Source organism: Odocoileus virginianus, chromosome 4 (genome assembly GCF_023699985.2).
Source record: "Odocoileus virginianus isolate 20LAN1187 ecotype Illinois chromosome 4, Ovbor_1.2, whole genome shotgun sequence".
Lineage (NCBI taxonomy): Eukaryota > Metazoa > Chordata > Mammalia > Artiodactyla > Cervidae > Odocoileus > Odocoileus virginianus.
Window position 1 is genome coordinate 8,508,582 of NC_069677.1, and position 26,515 is coordinate 8,535,096.

Below are 26,515 nucleotides of genomic sequence, written 5' to 3' on the forward strand. Positions count from 1 at the left end.
TCTTTTAAAAAGACAGTAACCATTTCCTTTGGAAATGGGAGATTTGATTAGATCTTTTTTTAAAAGAAGTTCTAATTCATGTTGTTCTTGGTCTATTTTCAGAAGAAACTAGGTCATTTACTAAAATATTATTTTATATAAAAAATAAGAAAAGGGATTTTGTATTTTTCCACCATTATATTCAATTACCCTAAATACATCAGTTATTGTTTCTCCTGTATCATTAAAATTTTTCAAAATAATTGTCATAACATGAGCATAGAAAAGTTCTCACAGGGGAAAAACAAAGCCTTATTTTAAAACTTACAGGAATTAATAATTATCTATGAAACATTAGAAAATCTCTCATTTTTTTTTCATTTCATTTTCAGGCTTAACTGAGTTGAATGACAGTCCAGTTCCCCAGGAACTTGAGCGCTGCAAGTCTCCTACTTCAGGTAAACATGAGTGGTAATTTTCAGGCTTCTGGTAACTCATTGTAGTAATCCACTGCCTTATCTTCATAATGCTTGGGAAATTCATAATTTTGGTAATTAGGTATAATTTCATTTCTGAAATTCAACAATAAGCAAATTTGATTCCAAAATAAAATATAAATATCTTAAAATATTTATGACTTCCCAAAAAATTAAGATCAAAGGAATGAGTGTAGTACTTTTAAAGACACTTTAAAGGACGGTTATTGTACAGATATATTAGTAATGCTAAGTAAAAATTGGTTATATTATGTAGAAATTGTCTTACAGCTAGAGCTTAATTAGTGGGAAATACACACTATAGGTGGAGGAACATAAGAAACCAGCCCTCTGGATCATAGTTTTGAAACATATATATTTGTTGGCAAAGAAAAATTATAATATATGTTGGGAGTAAAACAAAGTGTGAGCCCATTATATTAAAAACATGAGTATAAAGGTTATTAGGAGTAAGTTTTTGCAACATTTTGCAATATTTGCAAAATGAAGGAGTAAGTTTTTAAAGTATGTGAAAAAAATTTTAACAGATAGAAATTGGTGGTGGTAATCATTATAAATGATTTTCTTTTTAAAAAAATTTGTATTTACCTGATTTTGCTATAGTATACACCTAGTATTATATAAATTCTTAAGCACCAAAAAGTTAGGTATTCTTTGACATTGAACTGTAGGTCTGTTTTCATAGGGTACCCAAATATTATAATTTTTATTTAAAAAATTATTTTAAACTTCATGCAAATTTATGAACAGTAATCTCTTTATAAAGCAGTGAATTTCGACCTTTAGAAATTCAGTTGGAATTGTGACATTTCTTCAATTTATTCCCTTAAGAGTTGCTAGTTGTTTATTCTTTAGGAATGTAGATTGAGTAGACTCTAGTTGTGTCCTGTGTAAATTTCTGTTTTAATCATATCCATCTAATCCTTATTGTACTGCTTTCATTTTAGGCATAGCCTCATACATTTACCCTTTCTTTTGTATTCCCATTGGCACCATCCTAATCTAGGTATTATTATACCTATGATATCACAAAGATATTCTAACAGGTGTCTCTGTTTTCCATGTCTCCCTCTTAGAATTCATTTTGCATATCATGGTGCAAAATTAATCTTCTTAAAATATTACTCTGATATATTCCTGCATCAGAAATCTTCAATTAAAATATAATTCAACATCCTGTATCAAATTTAGATAATTTAACCTAACTTTAAATTCTCATCCATAATCTGAATTTGAAAGTAATAAATGTATTAGGTTTTAACATCAAAAATGGAATAAAAAACTTCCCCTTTCATCTCTCCCCATGCATTGTTTCCATCCTCTTGAAAAAATAAACATTATTGTTAGTTTGTTCATCCTTCTAGACAGTTTGTGTTTGTAAACAAAAAGAAGTAGGCTTTTGCTTTCTGTTTTATACAAAAGCAGTATATTGTATGCATTTCACTGTACTTTGATTGTTTCACTTTACAGTGCATCTTCCTTTCCATTTCATTATTTTCTTATTCATATTTACATTATATGATATTGAATTACATGTGTATACCATAATTTACTTAATCACTTCACCAGTTAAAGTATACTTAGTTCAGTACCAGTCTGTTGCTGTGTCAAACTGCTGCAGTAACTAAATGTTGTGCAGGTATACCAGTTGGATGAATTCCTAAAATTGAAGTTGCTGGGTCAAAGGGCATATACTTGTTTAATCTCCAGTTGCTTTCCTTGGGGTTTGTAACTTTTCATTCCTTCCAGCAATAATATGAAAATACTTGTTATCAAATTTTTTAATTTTTGCAAGTCTGTTTAGTAAAAGGGATATGTCAATGCAATTTCAATTTACCTCTCACATACTGTAAGTGATGAATACCTTTTCATATATTTAAGAGCTCTTTAAATATTTTGTAAATTATCTATTTGCTCATTTTCTATAGGGTTGTTTATTCTTTTCATACTAATTAGTCTTATTCGTAAGTTAGAATTTTCTCTGTGACATGAGACCCAAATATTTTTTTCAATTTAACATTTAACTTTGCTTATGGTTTGTTTTACTGTAGCTTTTTTTTTTTTAATAATCAGACATTGATCTTTTTCTTTAAGGACTTCTTTCTTTATGCCCAGCAATTTAAATACTATACATTATCTACTTTTTTAAAATGTTTTACTCAAATTTCCCTGTCAATCATTTACCCATTGTTACTTATTTGCATCTTTGTACTTTCTCTGAAATGTACAATGAACATATGCAAAGATTGAGAGCCTTTCTTTAATTAGGCTACCAAGTAGTTGATCTATTTTCTGTTTATTTAAACCCAAACAACGGTTTTACTATTTTTTGTTTTTTTACCTTATTGATTTCTGCTTTTATCATTATTAGTACCCTCCTCTGTTTTCCTTCATTTTTTCCCTGTCACCTTTTTTGTGGTAGATGCTTAATTCATTTATATTTATTATTTCTTACATATTGATATAACAGGGCTAAATTTATCTTTGAACTCTGCATTAAACATATAATACCTTTTGATATTTTATGATTGCATTAACATTATTTTATATATAGTAAACAATTGTGTATATTTCTTTGACCCAAGAGTTATTTAATGTAAGTGTGTGGCATTAGGCAGCTGAAAGTATTACCTTATTATGTTGTTCATGTCCTTACTTACATTTTGATTACTTGATTTGTCAAAGATGGGAAAAAGGCAAATTAAAATATTGTATTAATAATGTATATCTATTTGTTCTTGTATCTTCTGTTTTTTATTCTTTGTATTCATGTGTAAATATTAGAAGATATATGCATCCTTTATGTTAATCACCATTGTTCATATTATATTGTGTCCACCTGATATCACCTTTTTGCTATTAATACCACAACTCTTGCTTTTATTTGTAATTTCTTTTTGTATTTCTTGGCCTTACCTCTTTTAGGATGAACTTTTTTTTAACTGAGGTATAATATATAAACTTCAAAGTGAATAGTTCTTAAGAGTTCAGGTAGACTAGTTTTTACAAATGAATAAATACTCCATGTAAACGTATCCATATCAAGATATGGAATGTTACTAGATACCACTCTTTTGCCCCCTCACCCACTAATACCCACAAAGGTACCTACTATTCTGACTTTTATCATCATAGATTAGTTTTGTGGGTTTTGGACCATCAGATCAATGAAATCATTCAATATTTACATTTTAATTTTTGCTTATTTTTTCCAATATATATAATATTCATCTATGTTGCTGATGATATTTATTGATGTATAATACTCCATTATACAAATATATCTCTATGCAGTTTATTATTGCTGAATATTTAGGTGGTTTTCCTTTGGGAGCTATTATAAGTAAAGCTGTTATGACCAATCTTGTACAATTTTTAGTACAAATGTAACTTATCTCTGTGTTACATGTTTCTGGGAATGGAGTTTTGAAGTGGTTACACCGATTTTACTTCTGTTATAGCATATAAAAGTTCTATTTGTTCCACATACTCACCAATTTTTCCAACTTTAGTCATTCTGAGGTATATATAGGACTATCTCACTGTGGAATCAAATTGCAGTGCATGTCCCTGTTGTCTAATGATTTTGATGAACTTCTCTTATGTTAATTGACTACTTTTAATATCATCTTTTATGAGATATTCAAGTCTTCTACTTACTGTTATTATGTTGCCAACTTTTTCTTTTGATAAGAAATTCTGTGTATGTGTATAGATAGGTAGATACATACAAAGAAGTACTTTTGTTGGGTGTATATAGAGCAAACTATCTTTTCCCATTCTGTGCCTCACCTTTTACTCTCTTAAAGTGGTCTTTTGATGAACAAAAGATTTTAATGCTAATGATGCTCAGTGTATCAATTTTTTTTTATTGTTAATGCTTTGTGTGTTTTGTTTTTAAAAACATCTTTGTCTACCCTAAGGTCATAAAACTATTTCCCTGTTTTTTAGGAGCCTCATTGTTTTACCTTCAATTTTAAGTCCCACTCGAAATGTATTTCTGTGTCTAATGTGAGGGAAGATTCAAGGTTTATTACTTTCATTTAGGTATCTAGTTGATAAGGACCATTCATGAAAAAACTATCATTTCTTCTAGGCACTAAAATGGTAATTTTGTCACAAATTAGTGTACTCTACTGTGTATCTATGTTTCTAGACTTTATGTTCTGTTTCATTTGAGTGTTTATCTATCATTTATCCTATTCCTGACTGTTTTAACTGCTGTAGCTTTGCAGTATTGCTGACAGTATAGGTCCTTCAATTTTGTTTTTGTGGTTCTTTTTCAAGAATAGTATAGTTATTTTAGGTCTTTTGTGTTTTCATATAACTTTTAGAAAAAAAATTGTCAGTTTGCACACAAATCGACATGTTTGGATAGTGACTACAGTTTCACTGTATCTGTAGATCAGTTCGTGAGAACTGATATTCAGCAATGAATTTTCCATTTGGTATCTCTTCGTTTATTTCTTCTTTCAGTAATAATTTTATTTTTCTTTGTAGAAACCTACACATCTTTCATTACCTTTATTACTCAGTATTTGATGTTCTGTGTTGTAAAGTTTTTAATATCTTTTTTATGCTTGTGGCTTTAATATACAAGTAATTAATTTTTGTATATTGATATTACAGCCAGAACATTTGATAAACTATTTAACTTCAGTAATTTGTCAGTTCTTTTTGATTATCTATGTATCTAATTATCCTCCATGGGGTCGCAAAGAGTTGGACACGACTGAGCGACTGAACTGAACTGATTCTGTTAAAAGGACAATTTTATTTCTTCTTTCTAAAGGAAGAAATCAGCTAGAGCCTCCAAAACAATGTTGAATAGATGTGATGTTAGCAGATATCTTTTCTTTATTTCCATCTCAGGTATATGTCTTTCAAGATTTCATAGTTAATTATGAGGATTGCTACAGGTTTTTAATAGACATTCTGCTTTTAGTACTCTGCCTTGGATGTTTTTTCTTTTATTAATGTTAAAGCATATCTATAAACACCATCACACTTTTTTTTTTTTTTTTTTTTGGCAAAGCACTCAAAGGACTTTGCATGCAATCAAATAGATTGCTTCAAAACAGGAAGATTTTGACTACTTTTGTATTATGTTATTTGGAACAGAAATGCTTGACTAAGATTCATTATCACTATAGTGCCTTATTTGAGAATGGTTTACTGGCAGGTCCCATTCTTCTTTAGTAGCCATTTTAAACTATAAATAATTATGATTGAGGAATGATACTTTTTGTTACATTAGCTTTCTAATCACTATATATATTTCTTAAAATATGTGAAGTTTATCTTTCTGGGGAAAATACTAACAGATTTTTTTTATCTTAGTTAAAATTGCTGGAAATAATATTTGCTTATTCCATTCATCATGAAAAAGGAAAAATAATTGTGTTATATTAATGAATCTTTTTAAGCCCACAAAGGAGAATGTGTTCAACACTATTTCCAGCATACTATGCCAACAAATGTACGTTAAAACAACATTATGCAATCTCTTGCTGCTGTAAAAATTGCTGCATTCAATCTAGATTATCAGGAAAGGTATAGTTATGGTAAATGAAGAGTCTTAGCCCAATCAAATCTTAAAATGTAACCATGAAAAAAAAAATCATTTAAAAATTTAACAGTAGCTTTATAAAATTCATGATGTATATTATCTTTAGAGGTAGAAAAGAATGAAAATATAAACAGTTAAAATGTTTAGATAACTTACCAGTGATAGAATATACATGCTTAAGAATATTTGTAATACATCCTAACTTTTGAAAAACTAATAAAAACAGTCATGCCTCCTAGCAAGTCTCCTTGATTATACACTTGATTTATACACTATACAGAGAAATTTCATAGATCTGATTAGTAATGATAATTATTATGTTTATATCTCAGTATATCTTCCATTTTAATGTATATATGGCATTTAAGAGCCAGTATTCTTTTTTCTGCATAATGCAGTGGCTTTTAAGCTTAAAACCTGTATCAGAATCCTATGAAGAATTTTTATTAAAACATAGATTGCTGAGTATAAGAGATTCAAATCAATAAATCTAGAGTGGGGCCTGTTAGTTTGCATTTCTAGCAAGTTCCAAGGTAGTACTAATGCTTCTGGTCTCTGGACCACTGGAGAACCATGACTCTATGAAACTTTTTTTTTTTTACATTATTTGTTCAGTAGTTGCTTCCCTTCTCGGTTCCTGTTTTGGGATCCCAAACCCTCACCTATTTAAGTCCGCTAAAAAGCATATTAAAACATTGACACAAATATCTCTGAGTACGAGAGATCAGAAATAAAGAAAGCCAGAGACCAGTAAGCATGTTATAACTCTGCTTTTTTACATAGATCTTAAACTCCCTTTTATGCCAATAAACTGCAGGTAATACAGGGTGAAGTTTCATACTATTAAATATTTCCTTTAGGATAATGTGAGAGAAGAGAATAGGGATTGGGAGCTGAAAGGATCCCCAATGAACCAGTCAGAACATTGATACTCTCAGCTTTCAAGATAACAATCATTTCATATTATTCATTCACCCAACTGTTACATTCAAAAAGTAAGTCAAAGTGTCTATAGTTAGAAGTGATATTATGATATCCACTGAGAATAAACTAATGAACAATATAAAAATATCCCATGCCAAATGGACCTGACAGTCTATCTGCAGAAATAAACATTAAAACAATAGTTATACAAGTTATTATCTTTCCTTAAAGCTGTGTAACCATTTTTTACTCACCAGGCAAGATAGTGCAGTTTGGGTACTGCAGAAACATACTTCCCAAAGAGCTGAGCAGAAGCTAACATCAGCACTAGCGCCACCAAATCTGGAACAGGACTATAATCCCCTAAGAAAACAGCCTGTTTTTCTTTGGGCCAAGAGTTGAAAATTAATCAAGCTGTCAACTGTAGGGTTATGTCTGCCCACAAAGTGTGCATTTTTCTAATTTGTTCTCCTTGAAGATTTGCCTTTAAAAATCATTTTCTCAGTTTAATATTTTTTGGGGAGGGTTAGCATCAGGTCATAAAACTGCTGCTACCTATGCAGCCGTCCGTCCTCAAGATTCTCACTGTCTACAATATAGCATAATATTTATCCCTAAAGATATCTTTATTAAAAATTAACATGGAAACTAATGCCACAAAACGTTAAAAAAAAAATTCTATTCTATTCTCAAACCTGGGTTAAAACTAGGTCTTAGAGCCTAGTTTTAATGCCATTTCTGTGTAATTCTACATGTCTGGAACCCCATTACATCCATCCTTCAAGAAAGAAAGCTTCTTCCTTTCAAAGTATCCTCTGTTGGATTAGTACCAAAATACTCAAGAAAAGGCACAAAACAGTTATTTTTGCCTTCCAAATAGTTATTATGAAAGTCACCTCTACGGTAAAAACTGTTGGTTCATTTGGGCTAAAAAATTACATGCCAATAGTTTTTTATTCCCTTCCTTTAGGACTTGCTACCAGAACTCCTGAGGCAGCACCAGGCTTTTATAGGAATGAAATACCAGCTATGAGACAGAGGAATCAAGTACATCATTTGCCAGGTGAAAGTGAAAATTTATTTTATGAACAAAGAAGCTATTATCTCTACAATTTGTTCCAAAACCTTTCTTATTTGTTGTGCTAAAAATACATCTCCCTCATGTTGAATAAAGACCAATTTCCCTAAAGCACTGGTTAAAATTATAAAATGAACTTCATTAAATATACAGCAGGAATTCCTAAGGCTTTTGAAATGTTCCACAGAATTTTGATAATGGAGTTTTCTACTTTATAACCTGGATAATTTCATCAGGCCTATAAAAAAATATGAAGTGGCCAACAGAGAATTCAGGGAAAACGTAAGAGCCAAAAGCTACAGTAGTTTTGTAAAAATTTTCCTATATTCTTCATGATACAGATAAATATTTTCTGTAATCAGAAACAACTGTGATGCTCATGAAAACTCCAGAGAATTGCCTCAAAGGGGCAATGCTCTCTCAGAAATAGTGAGCAAAAAGAAAAGTCCTATATATTTTTTACAGGCTCATTGCATATTTGGTGCTATTCATAGGAACCAAATCAGAAGAGGGAGGGGACAGATGTACACCTATGGCTGATTCATTTTGATGTTTGACAGAAAACAACAAAATTCTCTAAAGCAATTATCCTTCAATTAGAAAATAATTTTTTAAACAATACATAGCTTTCTTAAAATAGGCACTCATTACAAAATGACTTATGACTAGATTTACAGGCAAATTTGGCCTTGGAGTACAAAATGAAGCAGAGGAAAGGCTAACAGAGTTTTCCCAAGAGAATGCACTGGTCATAGCAAACACCTTCTTCCAAGAACACGAGAGAAGACTCTACATATGGACATCACCAGATGATCAATACCAAAATCAGATTGATTATATTCTTTGCAGCCAAAGATGGAGAAGCTCTATACAGTCAGCAAAAACAATACCAGGAGCTGACTGTGCATAGATCATGAATTCCTTATTGCAAAATTCAGACTTAAATTGAAGAAAGCAGAGGAAACCACTAGACCATTTAAGTGACTCAGGTATGACCTAAATCAAATCCCTTAACAATTATACAGTGGAAGTGACAAATAGATTCAAGGGATTAGATCTCAGAGTGCCTGAAGAAATATGGACGGAAGTTCGTGACATTGTACAGGAGGCAGTGATCAAGACCATCCCCAAGAAAAAAGGCAATGCCAAAGAATGTTCAAACTGCTGCACAACTGCAGTCATCTCACATGCTGGCAAAGTAATGCTCAAAATTCTCCAAGCCAGGCTTCAGCAGTACATGAACTGTGAACTTCCAGATATTGAAGCTGGATTTAGAAGACAGAGGAACCAGAGATCACATTGCCAACATCCGTTGAATCATCAAAAAAGAAAGAATCAGCCATATGTGTATATCTGTCCCCCCTCCATCTTTTTTTTTTCTGAAACAGGAAGAACAGTTTCAGTTCTGCTTTCATGACTACGCCAAAGCCTTTGACTGTGTAGATCACAACAAACTGTGGAAAACTCTTCAAGAGATGGGAATATCAGACTACCTTACCTGCCTTCTGAGAAATCTGTATGCAGGTCAAGAAGAAAGTGAACTGGACGTGGAACAACAGACTGGTTCCATATAGGGAAAGGAGTACTTCAAGGATGTATATTGTCACCCTGCTTATTTAACTTATATGTAGAGTACATCATGCAAAATGCCAAGCTCGATGAAGCATGAGCTGGAATCAAGATTGCTGGGAGAAATATCAATAGTCTTAGATACGCAGATGACACCACCCTTATGGAGAAAGTGAAGAAGAACTAAAGAGCCTCTTGATGAAAGTGAAAAAGGACAGTGAAAAATTTGGCTTAAAACTCAGCATTCAAAAAACTACAATCACAGCATCTGGTCCCTCACTTCACTGCAAATAGATGGGGAAACAATGAGAGACTTGGGGGGGGGGGGCGGTGGTGCTTCAAAATCACTGCAGATGTGACTGCAGCATGAAATTAAAAGATGTTTGCTCCTTGAAGGAAAAGCTGTGACCAACCTAGACAGCATTACTTTGCCAAAAAAGGTCTGTCTAGTCAAAGCTATGGTTTTTCCAGAAGTCATGTATGGATATGAGAGTTGGACTATAAAGAAAGCTGAGCCCTGAAGAATTGATGCTTTTGAACTGTGGTGCTGAAGAAGACTCTTGAGAGTCCTTTGCACTGCAAGGAAATCCAACCAGTCAATCCTAAAGGAAATCAATCCTGAATATTCATTGGAAGGACTGATGCTAAAGGTGAAACTCCAGTACTTTGGCCACCTGATGCGAAATACTGACTCACTGGTAAAGACCCTGATGCTGGTAAAGATTGAGGGCAGGAGGAAAAGGGAATGACAGAGGATGAAATAGTTGGATGGCATCACTGACTCAATGGACATGAGTTTGAGCAAGCTCTAGGAGTTGGTGATGGACAGGGAAGCCTGGCATGCTGCAGTCCATGGGGTCACAAATAGTTGGACAAGACTAAGCAACTTAACTGAACTGAGATTTATATCATTAACCAGCATGAGTTACCAATGTTCTAGACCCCAAATAAAATCAGTGGCCAAGAAACCTAAAAATGATTATAACCCAGAATTTTCCGTACAGTAGTTTCCTTTTTCCTATGTAATAATACAACACCACTGTGGCATGCCATTTTCTGATGAGAATAGCTGCCCATAAAACAGCCCTGTCCACCAGACGGACAAGACCCAGCTCCACCCACCAGTAGCTAGGAACCAGTTCCTCCCACCAGCATAAGCCTCTTAAACATCCTCATTCACCAGGGGGCAGACAGTAGAAACGAGAACTATAACCATGCAACCTGAGGAATGGAAAACCACAATCACGGGAAGTTAGACAGTGTGAGACAGAGGACTATGTGCCAGATGCAGGAATAAGATTAAATCCCAATGAACAACTAAATGAAGTGAAGACAAGCAATCTATCTGAAGAATTCAGAGTAATGATAGTAAAGACTCAAGATCTCCGAAGAACGGAGACATAGATCAAGAAGAGACAGGAAATGTTTAACAAAAACCTAGAAGACCTCAAGAGCAAATAAACTGATGAATAATACAATAACTGAAAAACAAAATACATTGAAGGGAATCAATAGCAGAATAAGTAAGGCAGAAGAACATAAGTGAGCTGGAAGACAGAATGGTGGAAATCATGGCTGTGGAACAGAATAAAGAAAAAAAGAATGAAAGAACAGTGTAAGAGACTTCTGGGACAACATGAAATGCACCAATATTCACATTATAGGGATCCCAGAGGGAGAAGAGAGAAAAAAATATCTGAGAAAATATTTGAGAAGATAATAGCTGAAAACCTCCCTAACATAGGAAAGGAAACATTCACCAAAGCCCTGGAATCATGGAGTCCAGGCAGAATAAACCCAAGAAGAAACACACCAAGACACATAGTAATCGAACTGACAGAAATTAAAGACAAAGAAAAAAATACTAAAAGTAACAAGAGAAGATCAACAAATAATATACCAGGAACTCCCATAAGGTTATCTGCAGGCCACAAGGGAGTGGCATAATATTTTTAAAGTGATGAAAGGGAAGAACCTACAACCAAGAATACTCTAGCCAGCAAGGATCTCATTCAGATTTGATGGAGAAATCAATAGCCTTACAGAGAAGCAAAAACTAAGAATTCAGTACTGTCAGACCAGCTTTGCAACAAATGCCAAAGGAACTTATCTAGGTGAAAAGAAAATGTCATAACTAGAAACAAGAAAATTATGAATGGAAAAGCTGTCTGGAAAAGGTCAACACATGGTAAAGGTGGGAAGTATTCCACACACAAATACAGTCTCAAAACCAGCAACTGTGATAAGAGGAGAGTACAGATGCAGGATACTGGAAATACACTTGAAATTGAAAGATCAATGACTTAGAACAATCTTGTTTATACACAGACTGTTATATCAAAACCTCATGGTAACTGCACACTGAAAATCTACAAGATACACACACACACAAAAACAGTAATCCAAACACAACAGTAAAGTTAGTCATCAAATCACAGGAGAAGAGAGCAGAATAGGAAGGTAAGAAAAAAGACCTTCAAAACCAGATCCAAAACAATGAACAAAATGGCAATAAGAATGTGCATATTGATAATTAACCTTAACCATAAATGGATTAAATGCCCCAACCAAAAGACTGAGTAGCTGAATGGATCAAAAATAAGACCCATATATATGCATATATGCACAAGAGACCAACTTCAGATCTAGAGACACATGCAGACTGAAAGTGAGGTGATAGAAAAAGGAATTTCATGCAAATGGAAATTAAAAGAAAGCTGGAGTAGCAATACTCATATCAGACAAACTTTAAAGACTGTTACAAGAGACAAAGAAGAACAGTACCTAAAGATAAAGGAATCAATCCAAGCAGAAGATACAATTTTAAATATATATGCACCTAACATAGCAGCATCTCAATATATAAGGCAAATATACTAACAGCCTTAAAAGGAGAAATCAACAGTAACACAATAATATTGGGAGACATTAACACCCCTCTGTCAATGAACATCATTCACAAGAAACTCAAATAAGGAAACACAGGCCTTAAATGACACATTAGAGCAAATGAACTTAATCAATATTTATAGACTATTTAAAAGTCTATAAATATAAATCCAAAAGGAGCAGAGTACACATTCTTCCTAACTGCACATGGAACACTTTGCAGGATGGACCACATGCTGGCCACAAAGTGGCCTCAGTACATTTAGGAAAATGGAAATTATATCAAGCATATTTTCTGACCATAACACTATGAGATTGTAAATCAACTACAATGAAAAAAAAAATGCAGAAAAACCACAAACATGTGGAGGCCAAACAATATGCTACTAAACACCAATGGATCACTGATGATATCAAACAGGAAATCACACATACTTAGAAACAAATAAAAATGAAAGCATGATGATCTGAAACTTATGGGATGCAGGAAAGCAGTTTTAAGAGGTTTATAGCAATATGATCTTACCTCAGGGAATTCAAAAAAATCTCAAATAAACAACTTAAACTTACACCTAAAGCAACTAGAGAAAAAAAGAACAAACAAAACCCGAAGTGAGTAGAAGGAAAGAAATCATAAAGATCAGAGCAGGAATCAATGAAATAAGAGTTGAAGAAAATGATAGAAAAGATCTATAGGACTAAAAGCTGGTTCTTTAAAAAGATTTTTTTTTTAAATTGATAAACCTTTAGCCAGACTCATCATGAAAAAAAAGGGGAGAAATCTCAAATCAATAAAATTAAGAATGAAAAGGGAGAAGTTACAGCAGACACCACAGAAATACAAAGGATCATAAGAGACTACTACAAACAATTATATGCCAATACAATGGACAATCTAGAAGAAATGGACAAATTGTTAGATGCAAACTTCAAGGCTGAACCTGGAAGAAACTGAAAATATGAATAGACTGTCACAAGCACTGATATTGAAGCTATGATTAAAAACTCCCACCCAAAGTCCAGAAATCCTCCACCAAATACTAACAAACCAAATCCAACAACCCATTAAAAGGATCATATACCATGATCAAGTGGGCTTTATCCCAGGGACACAAGGATTTTTCAATATCTGCAAATCAATCAGTGTGATACACCACATTAACAAAACATATGACCATCTCAATAGACGCAGAAAAAGCCTTTGACAAAATTCAGCACCCATTTATGATTTAAAAAAAAATTCAGAAAGTGGGCATAGAGGGAGCCTGTGCCAACATAATAAAGGCCATATACTACAAACGCACAGCAGACATCATTCTCAATGGTGAAAAACTGAAAGCATTTCCTCTAAAATCAGGAACAAGACAAGGGTGCTTACTCTTGCCACTATTATTCACCATTATTTTGGAAATTCTAGCCATGACAGTCAGAGCAGAAAAAGAAAATTCCAAACCAAAATAGAAATAAAACTGTCACTGTTTGCAGATGACAGGATCTTATGCATAGAAAACCCTAAAGATGCTGCCAGAAAATTGCTAGATCTCAATGAATTCAGTGAAGTTGCAGGATACAAAATTAATGCAGCAAATATGTAGCATTTTCATATATTAACAAGGAAAAATGATAAAGAGAAATTAAGGAACAAATCCCATTTACCATCTCATCAAAAAGAATAAAATATCTAGGAATAAACCTACATATGGAGGCAAAAGACCTGTACTCTGATATGGAAGACCAGTGAATGGAATTGAAAATGACAAAGATAGAAAGATACTACATGTTCTTGGATTGGAAGAATAAATACTGTCAAGATGACTGTGCTCCCCAAAGCAATCTACAGTTCAGTGCAATCTCTATCAAATCACCAATGACATTTTCACAGAATTAGAACAAAAATGTTAAGTTTGTATGGAGACATAATAGAACTTGAATAGCTAAAGCAATCTTGACAAAGAGAAACAGAGCTGGAGGAGTCAGGCTTCCTGACTTCAGACTATGCTACAAGACTAGTCACCAAAACAGAATGGTAGTGTCACAAAAATAGAAATATAGATCACTGAAACAAAATAGAAGTTCCAGAAATAAACCCATGCACCTATGGTCAATTAATCTATGATGAAATAGACAAGACTATACAATGGAGAACAGACAGTGTCTTCAATAAATGACTGGGAAAGCTGGACAACTACATGTAAAAGTATGGAATTAGGACCTTTTTATCATCATACACAAAAATAAATTCAAAATAGATTAAAGATCTAAATGTAAGACCTGATACTAGAAAACTCTTAGAGGAAAACACAGGAAGAACACTCTTCAACATAAATCAATCACAGCAATATCTTTTGATCCATCTACTGAAGTAACGGAAATAAAAACAAAAATAAACAAATGGAACCTAATTAATCTCAAAAGCTTTGGCACAGCAGAGGAAACTATATACAAAACTAAAAGACAACCCACAAATTTGGAGAAAATATTTGCAAATGAAGCTACTGACAAGGGGTTAATCTCCAAAATCTACAAACAGTTCATGCAACTCAATATAAAATACACACACACGCACATATATACAGCCCAATCAAAAACTGGGCATAAGATCTAAATACACATTTCTCTAGAGAAGACATTGAGATGGCCAAGAGACACATGAAAAGAGGCTCTACATTGCTAATTATTAGAGAAATGCAAATCAAAACTACAGTGAGATATCACCTCACCCCAATTAGAGTCATAGTAGTGTTAGTCATTCAGTCATATTCAGCTCTTTGTGACCCCACCATAACTGTACCCCACCAGGCTCCTCTGTCCATGGAATTCTCCAGGCAAGAATACTGGAGTGGGTTGCCATTTCCTACTCCAGGGGCTCTTTCTGACCCAGGGATAGAACCTGAGTCTCCCACATTGCAGACAGATTCTTTGCCATCTGAGCCACCAAGGAAGTTGCCTCCCTCTCAATCAGAATGACCATCATCAGCTGGAAAGGGTATGCAGCGAAGGGAACCCTCCTACACTGTTGGTGGAAATGTAAATTAGTACAGCCACTATGAAGGAAAGTATATGGAGGCTCCTTAACAAACTAAAATTAAAACTACATATGATCCAACAAAATTAAATTTGGGGTCAAAATTAGAGGTGTGTAGGCTTTTCAGGACTCCATCATGGCATTGTAACTCCAAAATGTTTGTTTTTGTTAACTACACCTGTGTATATGTATATATATGTATGTGTGTATGTACATACACATACATGCACATACACCAGGTATTTTTGTCCTATCTTCATTTATAGCATAGGGAAGATAGAGACAAATGAAATTCATTACTGTATTCCAACGAGCCAGTTAATTGATAGGTGAACTTTCCTAACATGTTAATCTAAATAACATTTAATTTAGTGTTTTATTTATTTTATAGATATAGAGTTTATAGATGTGTAGGCTAAACAGGTGGTATCTTCTTATGTCAGGAAAATTTGTGTTGCTTAGGGCAAAGGGCATAGATTTGGAGTCAGAGAAATCTGACCTTACTCTACCTCTTTCTAGGACTTCCCTGGTGGCTTAGCCAGTAAAGAATCTGCCTGCAATGTGGGCAAACCAGGTTCAACCCCTGGGTCAGAAAGATCTCTCTTAGTGCAGTGTGCTTAACCAATGAGTAAGGTGAAGTTTTTGTTTCCTGTTTTTCACCCCTTTGACTAACAATATGAAATGATAGTGGTATGTACACTTTTGCTGCTGCTGCTGCTAAGTCGCTTCAGTTGTGTCTGATTCTGTGCGACCCATAGATGGCAGCCCACCAGGCTCTGCCATCCCTGGGATTCTCCAGGCAAGAGTACTGAAGTGGTTGCCATTGCCTTCTCCACATTCTTGCTAGAAAATAAAAATGAAATTCATAGATATGCATTCCCAAGGACACATTGCAAAGACTGATATGTATTTTCACTCAGTGTATTTCTAGAACCACTTACCTTACTCATCTTCCATCTCAAATTCCTCAAATGTTAATGTGTAACATATTCTTCTAACACTTGAAACATGCTTGCTTTCTGTTTTAGCCCTCTTCAGAATAACCCATCATCCTACCTTCCGACTTCACTGTTTTTTAAAGACATTCATTCAGCACACATGTATTGTACACCTATTTTATGCCAATTAATTAAATATTGGGAATATAATCCCCATGTTTAGAAAACTCAAAATTTATAGGATGTTAATTGATAGTAAGAGAATAAAAAAATATCTGGTATAATAAAATGCAAGTATTATAGAGAGATGTGCACAAGGTGCTGTGAAGGTTAAGATAACAGCACATGAAGCCTCAGGCCAGGCTGCCTTCACCGAGGTGATGAGTGTTCAGCCGTCTTAAAGGGTGAGTACGAGTCTACTTGCAGCTAGATCAAACAAAGAGAAGGTTTTTCTGTGAATCAGTATCTGGCACCTGTAATTAACATTTTTATTAAAGAAGTTCAGCAATTAATCTCACCATCTAATTGCTCCCTTTTCCTCCCCTAGTTATACAGCTGAGGATGGGGTTTGTGAGAGGGCCCCCAATTTTTAGGTAGGAATCAGTCTACAGGAAACCAAGAAGCTATGTGGTAAAGTGGAGAGGGTATCCGGAAAAGTAGAGTGGATCTGAGAGCCAGAGTCAATTACATATTAGACTAATAGAAAGGAACTAATAGAAAGAGGTCAAAAGTTTGACCTCTTTCTGAAAGCATCTTTGTAAATCTGTTTCTGAAGTAATTCAGACTATATAGATATGTTGAAATGCCCTATTTAAAAACAAAATAGAGGCAATTAAAACTATAAATTCTGAAACAAATCCTTACAAAGAATTAGTTTCTATTTTAAAAATTAAGTGAAAGATTTCAAGTAAAAAATTCCTACTCCCTCAGTGTATCTGAATTGTGAATCAGTTTACAAAATATACTTTATTTGCAACCTCTTCTGGTATAATTATTACATTTATTTATTTAGTTTGCCATATTTTTATATAAATAACAATCTTTTTGCTGTGCTGCTGATTCTAAACCCAAATTGCTCAAATTTGACTTAAAATTTGATTTCTCTTTAGGAGAATTATTTTTAATTTTTTAGAGACAATGGCCTGTTATTATTTTATTAGAATGATAATACTTAGATTTCCTTTAGTAAGCAGTTTAGCATGGCATATTGTAGTCAGCAAGCTACAGCCCACTGGCCAAAGCCAGCTTGCCACCTATTTTGATATGACTTGAGAATTAAGAATGGGTTTTTAAATTTTAAATGGTTGGAAAAAAATAAAAAGATGAGTAATATTTCATGACATACAAAAAGTTTATTTAGGTTTCTTTTACATTTAGGTTTTTATAAAATATATTGCATTCCTGCTGAAATATTAGAGGTATCCATCAAATAATGTTTTTGATACTAAGAAGGTTAAGCTGCAAATTGATAAAGGGAATTTTATTAAACTTTAAGTTTTATAACTAGGTGGTAACAATTCAGAAATTTGTGACTCATGTTTTCTGATTTTAAATTGAGTATTCTTTCTTCTGTACCATACTGCATCTTTATTTTAAAATAATTTTCCTAGTTGTAAAGAAAATCACTCATTAGAAGGTATACATTAATTGATAGTATCAATTTGGGTCTTAAAGTATTAATTGACAGAAAAGGTTTCTAACTTGATTTCCCCTAATGCATTTCTATTATAATGCATTCCAGTTTAATATTTTATGAGATGCCCTATGTAAAATATTTATTAACAGATGAGGCAAATTTTCAATAAATTGTAGTTTTCTTGATTTATTCAAACATTTTATGACAGCTTGATTTATAATAATATAATTAAACATTTTAAAATATTTTTTGTTTGAGTTATTTGAACTACTGAATTTAACATTGTAGTATTCAATGTTGAAGTCATTTCATGATATGGTAAAGTTTCCTAGACTACATCGTATACATCTCTAATAAAATTTTCTGTTTCAAAAAATGTTTATAGAGTTAATCAGTTTTTACCCTTACCATTGTTACTTATGCTATGAATTTATACATTTGTTGCAGTACTTATCTGTTAAGATTTATCTGAAATTGACTTTTGGTACTTTCCAAAATAAGAAATCGCTTCTCATGCTATGTGTGAAAAAACTACACAAAGATACATTTGATTATTTACTGTAATAACAATTGCTTTTCTCATGTTTCTGTTTGCGTAGTAAATATTTAATCCTGAATGACGACAAACTTAACATTGAACAATATTTCCGCTTCCATACATGCTCACTAAATATTAATGTTAATCAGAATTTCAATAATTATACTGTAAAACATACTGTTCCCTCACACTCCTCGTCAGTTTTATATAATTAACTGCCTTTTTCCTTTTTCTGTTGTTTCAGTTAAAGGATCAAGAAAGTTAAGTCTGCCAACAGATCTTAAGGCTGATCTTGGTACGGTAGGCAAAAGCCAACAATTTTCAGTTTTCTTACATTCATTCGGCTGAACATTTTAACCAACCGGTCCATGAATAACAAGTTTCCTAGATGGCAGTGTTTAATGGCTTTTCAAAAAGGCTTTCTTAAAAATCACCATACAGTTCTGTTGGCAGCATTCAATATTTTGTTAACAATCATTTTACAAAACTATGTTTCATAAATCATTACACACCAACTATAATAATGTTTGGGGTTTTTTAATCATGAAAATGTTTTTAAACATTAACTAGAGTCATGCATATGGACCCTTTGTGACAGTAATCATGTAATGAGCATCATTTCCTCGAACTATTTTCCTATTTTGAATATTAATATCATTTACAACTAATGCTATTTAACAACAACAACTGCAAAGTCTGATACATAAAAGAATGGAGTTCTTGCCATTAGGGAAAGTTACAGAAGATGTTATTCACTTTATTTTTTGTGGTGCTCCCAAGCTTATTCATAATTCTAGTTCTGAAATAAATAAGGTCTTATTAAATAGGTTTTCATCAATTTTTCCCTCAGAACTTTAATCTACTTGTTCCAGGATAGTTTCTTTTGTGAAATTTAATTGAATCACCTTTATTTTCATCTCCTTTCTTCTGACTTAAAGTCATAGCATAAAACCTACGAATGTCAGTGTCATATCTAAAATAACAAAAATCCAGTAATTAGTCTTTGTTTTCTAGAGTGTTCAAAGCTGTTTCACATACATGATTTTACTTAACTTTCTTAGCAGCTCTTTAAAAAGTCCTCTGGTGGCTCAGACAATAAAGAATATGCCTGCATTGCTGGAGACCTGGGTTCAATCCCTGGGTTGGGAAGATCCCTTGGAGAAGGGAATGGCTACCCACTCCAGTATTCTTGCCCAGACAGTTCCACAGACAGAGGAGCCTAGTGGGCTACAGTCCATGGGGTTGCAGAGTTGAACATGACTGAAGGACTAACAGTTTCACTTTTCACTTTTTCAGCAACTCTTTAAGGTAGTTAAGTATTCCTTTTTTTCTAGAGTAGAAACTGAGGTTATATTGTTAATAAATTGTAGAATTAAGATTTGAACCTAGATCACAGAACATAATACTCAAAGTTTATTGAGCATATTCTCATACCTCATCCTATTTTAACTAAATTAAATAACTTTCAGCAATAAATAATTTGTTACATTTAAAATCTAATTACATACCATCTTAGGTGAATTTGATTAGGTAATTATGTCAGTGATATTAAATGCAAATCACATTTTAAATGCAGATGCAACATTATTCAGTGTTATTAGTTCAATACTAACAAAATTGTTATGAAGTTAATTAGTATTTTGCCAGTGTAATTGATATCAAAGGAAGAGTCAACATTCTAGTTCGACGTATTGACCTCCTACTACATGTTAGACAGTATGCTATATAATTTGTACATATTATTTGGTATATGATAGGTAGATAATACATGGATCAGTAATGTTCTACCCACTTTACAAATAAATTAAGGATATGAAAAATTAAAATTTGTCTAAGGTCATATAATTAATAGCAAAACTGAACTTAAATCAAGTATGTATCATTGAATAGCCTATAATCACCTATTATTTTGTGTAGCATATAAGAAATGTCAAATGAAAAGTAGCAAAGTAAGGAAAAAAAGATTAGAGAGAAAATAGATAATGAAAAATAATAATTAACCTGTAAGTTGATTCTTTGGAAAGATCAACAAATTGACAAACCCTTACCTAGACTAAGGAAAAAAGAATATACAAGCAATTAAAATCAGGAATAAAAGTGGGTGCATTACAATCTGCCTTACAGAAGAGGATTATAAGAGAATACTGTGAACAATTTTATGCCAGCATTAACTAATCTAGATAAAATAGACAAATTCCTACAAATACATGAATTACCAAAACAAACTCAAGAAGGAGAAGGAAATCTGAGTAAAGATTCTGAATCACTGCTCAAAAATTTCAAGAGAAGTCCAGGATGAGACAGCTTCCCTGGTGAATTCTACCAAATATTTAAAGAGGAATTAACACCAGTCTTTATCAGACTCTTCCAAAAAACACAAGGAACATTTCATAACACATTCTATGACACAGCATTACCCTTATTTCAAAGCTAGACAAAGAACACTGCAAGAAAATAAAATTAGAGACCAACACCCCATATGAATATACATGCAAAATTCTCAAGATATTTGCAAATAAAATCCAGCAGCATATTTAAAGGGTTATATACCATAATCAAGTGTTATTTATCTCAGAAATAATACATGAGTGGTTCAACAGAAGAAAATAAAAAATGTAAAAATCACACTAACAGAATGAAGGAAAAATCCCACACATGATCATCTCACTTAGTGCAGAAAAAGGACTTGACAAAATTGAATCCTTTTCATGATTTAAAAAAAAAAAAAAAAAAAAAAAACCCTCAGGAAACTAGAAATAGAGGGACCTTTCCGAAACTGATAAAAGGCATTCATGAGAAGCCCACAGTCATCCTACTCAAGGATGAAAGACTGAAAACTTTCTTCCTTAAAATCTAGACTAGGGACTTCCCTGGTGGTCCAGTGGTTAAGAATCCACCTGCCAACATAGGGGACACAGGCTCAACCCCTGGTCTGGAGGCCCCATGTGCACCACAGCTTGTGAATCCTGCATGCTACAACTACTGAGATCACACCCTAGAGCCTGCGCTTCACAGCAAGAGAAGCTACTACAATGAGAAGCCTCCACATCACAACAAAGAGTATCCTCACAACTACAGAAAGCCCGTGCAGCAACAAATCCCCAGTGCAGCCAGAAATGAAAAGATCCAGAACAAGACAAAAGGGCCTTTGTGTACTACTTCTATTCTGTACTGGAAGTTCTAGCCAGTGACTTAGGGGCGGGCGGGGGGGGCGGGTTTGGCGGGGAAAGCACATACAAATTGATAAAGAAGTAAAACTAGCCCTGTTGGCAGGTGGCATGATCCTGTATACAGAAAATCCTCCAAAATCCACAAAAGAATAACGAGAATAAATGAATTTAGTAGAGTTGCAAGGTATAAGGTGAGCACAAAGAAATCAGCTGTATTTCTATACACCAGTAATGAAAATTTTGAAAAAGAAATTTTAAAAAAGAATCCCATTTGTAAGTCTCCTAAAAGTAAAATATCTAAAGATGAACTTAACCAAGGAGATGTAAAACTTTACACTGATAACTACAAAACATTGCTAAAAGAAACTTTAAAAGACCTATAAAAGTGAAAATACATCCCTTGTTCATGAATTGGAATGTTTAATATTATTTAAGTAATACCAAAACAGTCTAACAGATTTAACGCAGTCACAGCTAAAATACCAATAGCCATTTTAAATAATGGAAAAGCTTTTCCTAAAATTCATATGGAAGTGCCAAAGCAAAAAGAGACAAAACAATACACATGGTTGAAAGTTGAAATACTCACACTTCCCAGTTTCAAAACTTCCTCCATGGCTACACATATCAAAGTGAAAGTCACTTGGTCATGTCCAATTCTTTGCAACCCCATGGACTATACAGTCCATTAAATTCTCCAGGCCAGAATACTGAAGTGGGTAGCCATCCCTTCTCCAGGGGTCTTCCCAACCAAGAGATCGAACCCAGGTCTCCCACATTGCAGGCAATTCTTTACCAGGTGAGCCACCAGGAAAGCCCAAGAATACTGGAGTGGGTAGCCTATCCCTTCTCCAGCAGATCTTCCCGACCCAGGAATCAAACCAGGGTCTCCTGCATTGGAGATGCATTCTTTTACCAGCTGAGCTACTACAGGTATTGGCATGAAGATATACACATAGGTCAATGATAGAATTGAGTCTAGAAATAAAACTATACATCTGTGACCAACTGATTTTCAACAAGTTGCCAGGACAATTCAATGGGGTGGGCAGAAGGGGCAGGGAATAGTCTCTTCAATAAATGGTACTGAGACAACTGGAAGGCCACGTGCATGATAATGGAGATGGACCGCTACCTCATCCTACATACAAAAAAATATGGATTAATGACTTAACTGACAATGACAATAACTAAAATGTGGAAGCAGTGCAATCCACAGTCCATCAGTGGATGGATGGATAAACAAAACATGTGTACAGAACAGTGGAATTTGCTCAGCCTTAGAAGGAAGGAAATTTTAACACATGCTACAACATGGGGCTTCCCAGGTGGCTCACTGGTAAAGAATCTGCCTGCCAGTGCAGGAAATGCAAGAGACTCGGGTTCAATTCCTTGGTTGGGAGGATCCCCTGGAGAATTTCATGGACAGAGGAGCCTGGTGGGCTACAGTCCATGGGTTCACAAAGAATCAGACACAACTGAGCATACATGCATGCTACAACATGAGTGAACTTTGAGAATATTATGCTAAGTAGAATAAGCCAGTCACAGAAGACAAAAATTGTATGATTACAATTATGTGAGGTACCCAGAATGGTCACATATGTAGGGAAAGAAAGTAGAATGGTGGATGCCAGGAGCTAGGGGAGGAGGAAATGGGGAGTTACTGTTTAATGAGCAATGTGTTCCATTTTTACCAGGTGAAAAGAATTCTGGAGATGACTGCTACACAGTACAAGTGTGTTTAATACCACTGAACTGTACACTTGAAGTTGATTTAGATAAATTTTATCACAATTGTTAGTTTCTTTTTAAAAAGGGAGTCCTGATACATGCTACAACATGGATGAACCTCAGAAACGCTACGTGAACTGAAAGAAGCCAGACATAAAGCCACATACTGCATGATTTCATTTATATTAAATATCCAGAATAACTAAATCCCTAGAAACAGAAAGTAGACTGATGGTCACCAGTGGCTAGGGAAGAGTAGAAAGGGCAGTGACTGCTTAATGTGGAAGTGCTGTTTTTAGTGGTGATGAAAATGTTCTGGAGCTATACAGTTGTGGTTGTTGCACAATATTGTGAGTGTACTAACTACCACTGAATTGTACATTTTAAAATTGCTTCAGATGAATCTCACCTCAAAAACTGTAGGAAAAATATTTTTTAAAACTAGTGAAATATGAAATATAGAGTTCAGTTAATAGTAATGCCCCAAGGTGACATTGGGAAAGGAGAATAAGAAATTTAGGTATTGGCTGCTTTCTTCTAAATGTGAAATTATTCCAAAATAAAAACTTTTAGTTTTCTGAGAACTCGCATACTGTTTTCCACAGTGGCTGTACCAGTTTACAGTCCCACTAACAGTGTATAGCTATGGCTTCCCAGGTAGTGCTGGTGGTAAAGACGTGGTGCTATGCTACATGGCACTAGTGGTAAAGTGACACAGGAGGCGTGGGTTCAATCCCTGGGTTAGGAAGATCCCCTGGAGGAGGGTATGGCAACCCAGTCCAGTGTTCTTACAGACAGAGGAGCCTGGCAGGCTACAGTCCATAGGGTTGTAAAGAGTTGGACCTGACTAAAGTGACTTAGCACAACAATGTATGAGGATTCCCTTTTTAAAATGTTAATGTAATATATATGGACTTTAGAAAGATGGTAACGATAACCCTATATGCAAAACAGAAAAAGAGACTCAGATGTATGGAACAGACTTGTGGACTCTGGGAGAAGGCGAGGGTGGGATGTTTCAGGAGAACAGCATTGAAACATGTATATTATCTAGGGTGAAACGGATAACCAGCTCAGGTTGGGTACATGAGACAAGTGCTCGGGCCTGGTGCACTGGGAAGACCCAGAGGGATTGGGTGGAGAGGGAGGTGGGAGGGGGGACCGGGATGGGGAATACATGTAAATCCATGGCTAATTCATATCAATGTATAACAAAAACTACTGTAATGATGTAAAGTAATTAGCCTCCAACTAATAAAAATTAAAAAAAAAAAAATGTTAATGTAAGTAACGTTTTAAAACAGTTTTACATATTGCATATTCTCTCTCTCCCCAGAGAGCCTCCCCTACTATTAACATCCTCCACCAGAATGGTACATTTTTATAACTCATGAACCAATATGTATACATCATCATCACCCCAAGTCAATAGTTTGCATTAGGGCTCATATTTGATGTTTTAACATATGCATAATGACAGGTATTCATCACTATACAATACATTACAGTGTAATACAGAATAGTTTTACTGCTCTGAAAATCTTCTGTCAGCCTAGTCATCACTTCCTTCACCTCAAGTCCTAGCAACCACACATTTTTCTACTGCCTACTCTAGAGAATGTCAAGAATGTTACACAGTTGGAATCACACAGTATAGATGAACTTCCTTCATTTAGTAATACGTATTTACTGTTCCTCTATGTTTTTTTCATGGTTTTGTAGTTCATTTCTTTTTAGCACTGAATAATATTCCATTGTCTCAAATGTACCACAGTTTATCCATTCAGGTTTTTATGTGTACATAAGTTTTCAGCCTCTTTGGGTAAATACTAAGGAGCATGATTGCTGGGTCATATGGTAAAAGTATGTTTAGCTTTTTAAGAAGTCTTTGCACAGTCAGTTTTGCATCCCCACTATCAGTTATATCCCATTGTTCCAAATCTTTTCTAGCATTTGGTGTTGACAGTGTTTTACATTTTTGCCATTCTAGTAGGTGTGTAGTGGTTTCTCATCCTTGTTTTAATTTGAAATTTTAAATATTTTTATGTGCTCATTTTTCCATCTGTCTCCTTTGGTGTGGTATCTGTTCATCTCTTTTGCCAATTCTTTAAGTCAGGTGGTTTGTTTTCTTTTTGTTGAGTTTTAGGAGTTCTTTGTGTATTTTAGTTAATGTTTTTCAGGTATATAGTTTATACCTATTTTCTTCCAGTCTGAAGCTTGTCTTCTCATCCTCGTGATAGTGTCTTTTACAAAGTTTTTAATTTTAATGAAGTCAAACTTACCAATTTTCTTTCATGGATTGGGTCTTTGGTATTATATCTAAAAAGTCATTAAACCCAAAGTCATCTAGATTTTCTGTTTTCTTCTAGTAGTTTTACAATTTTGTGTTTAACATTTAGGACTATGATCAATTTTGAGTTTTTTTGAAGGTTGTAAAATCTGTTTACATTTTTTTGTGTATGTATATATCCAGTTGTTTCACTACTATTTGTTGAGAAGACTGTCTTTTCTCCATCACATTGCTTTTGCTCCTTTGTCAAGGATCAGTTGACTATATTTGTTGGATCTATTTCTAGGCTTTCTATTCTTTTGCAATGATATATCTGTTTATTTTTTCACCAATATCATCTATCTTCAGTAGTTTAGTTTTATAGCAAGTCTTGAAGTCAAGTAGTGTCATTCCATAACTTTACTCCTTTCCTTTAGTATTCTGGGTCTTATTCCTCTCCAAATAAACTTGAATCAGTTTGTCAACATCCATAAAATAACTTGCTGGAATTTTGACTAGGATTGTGTTGAAGCTACAGATCAAGTTGGGGAGAACTTGTCTCAACAATATTGAGCCCTCCTATCCATGAACATGGAATCTGTCTCCATTTATTTGTCTTCAGTTTCTTTCATCAGTAAGGAACTTTAATAGTTTTGTAGTTTTTCTCATATAGATCTGGCACATGTTTTGTTAAATTTAT

At 34.0% G+C, this 26,515-nt stretch overlaps 1 protein-coding gene across 6 annotated transcripts in view; it reads left to right on the forward strand.

The window, feature by feature from the left end:
- STXBP5L (syntaxin binding protein 5L) overlaps window positions 1-26,515 on the forward strand; it is a 333,130-nt gene that overhangs the window by 266,629 nt on the left and 39,986 nt on the right. For 3 of the 6 annotated variants that reach the window (XM_070466030.1, XM_070466033.1, XM_070466031.1), the window contains 3 exons: window positions 372-437; window positions 7,940-8,032; window positions 18,887-18,937. In XM_070466030.1, the coding sequence (XP_070322131.1) occupies window positions 372-437; window positions 7,940-8,032; window positions 18,887-18,937 (210 nt within the window). The remainder of the gene's footprint in view (window positions 1-371; window positions 438-7,939; window positions 8,033-18,886; window positions 18,938-26,515) is intronic. The other 3 variants (XM_070466034.1, XM_070466035.1, XM_070466032.1) reach the window with 2 other exon arrangements.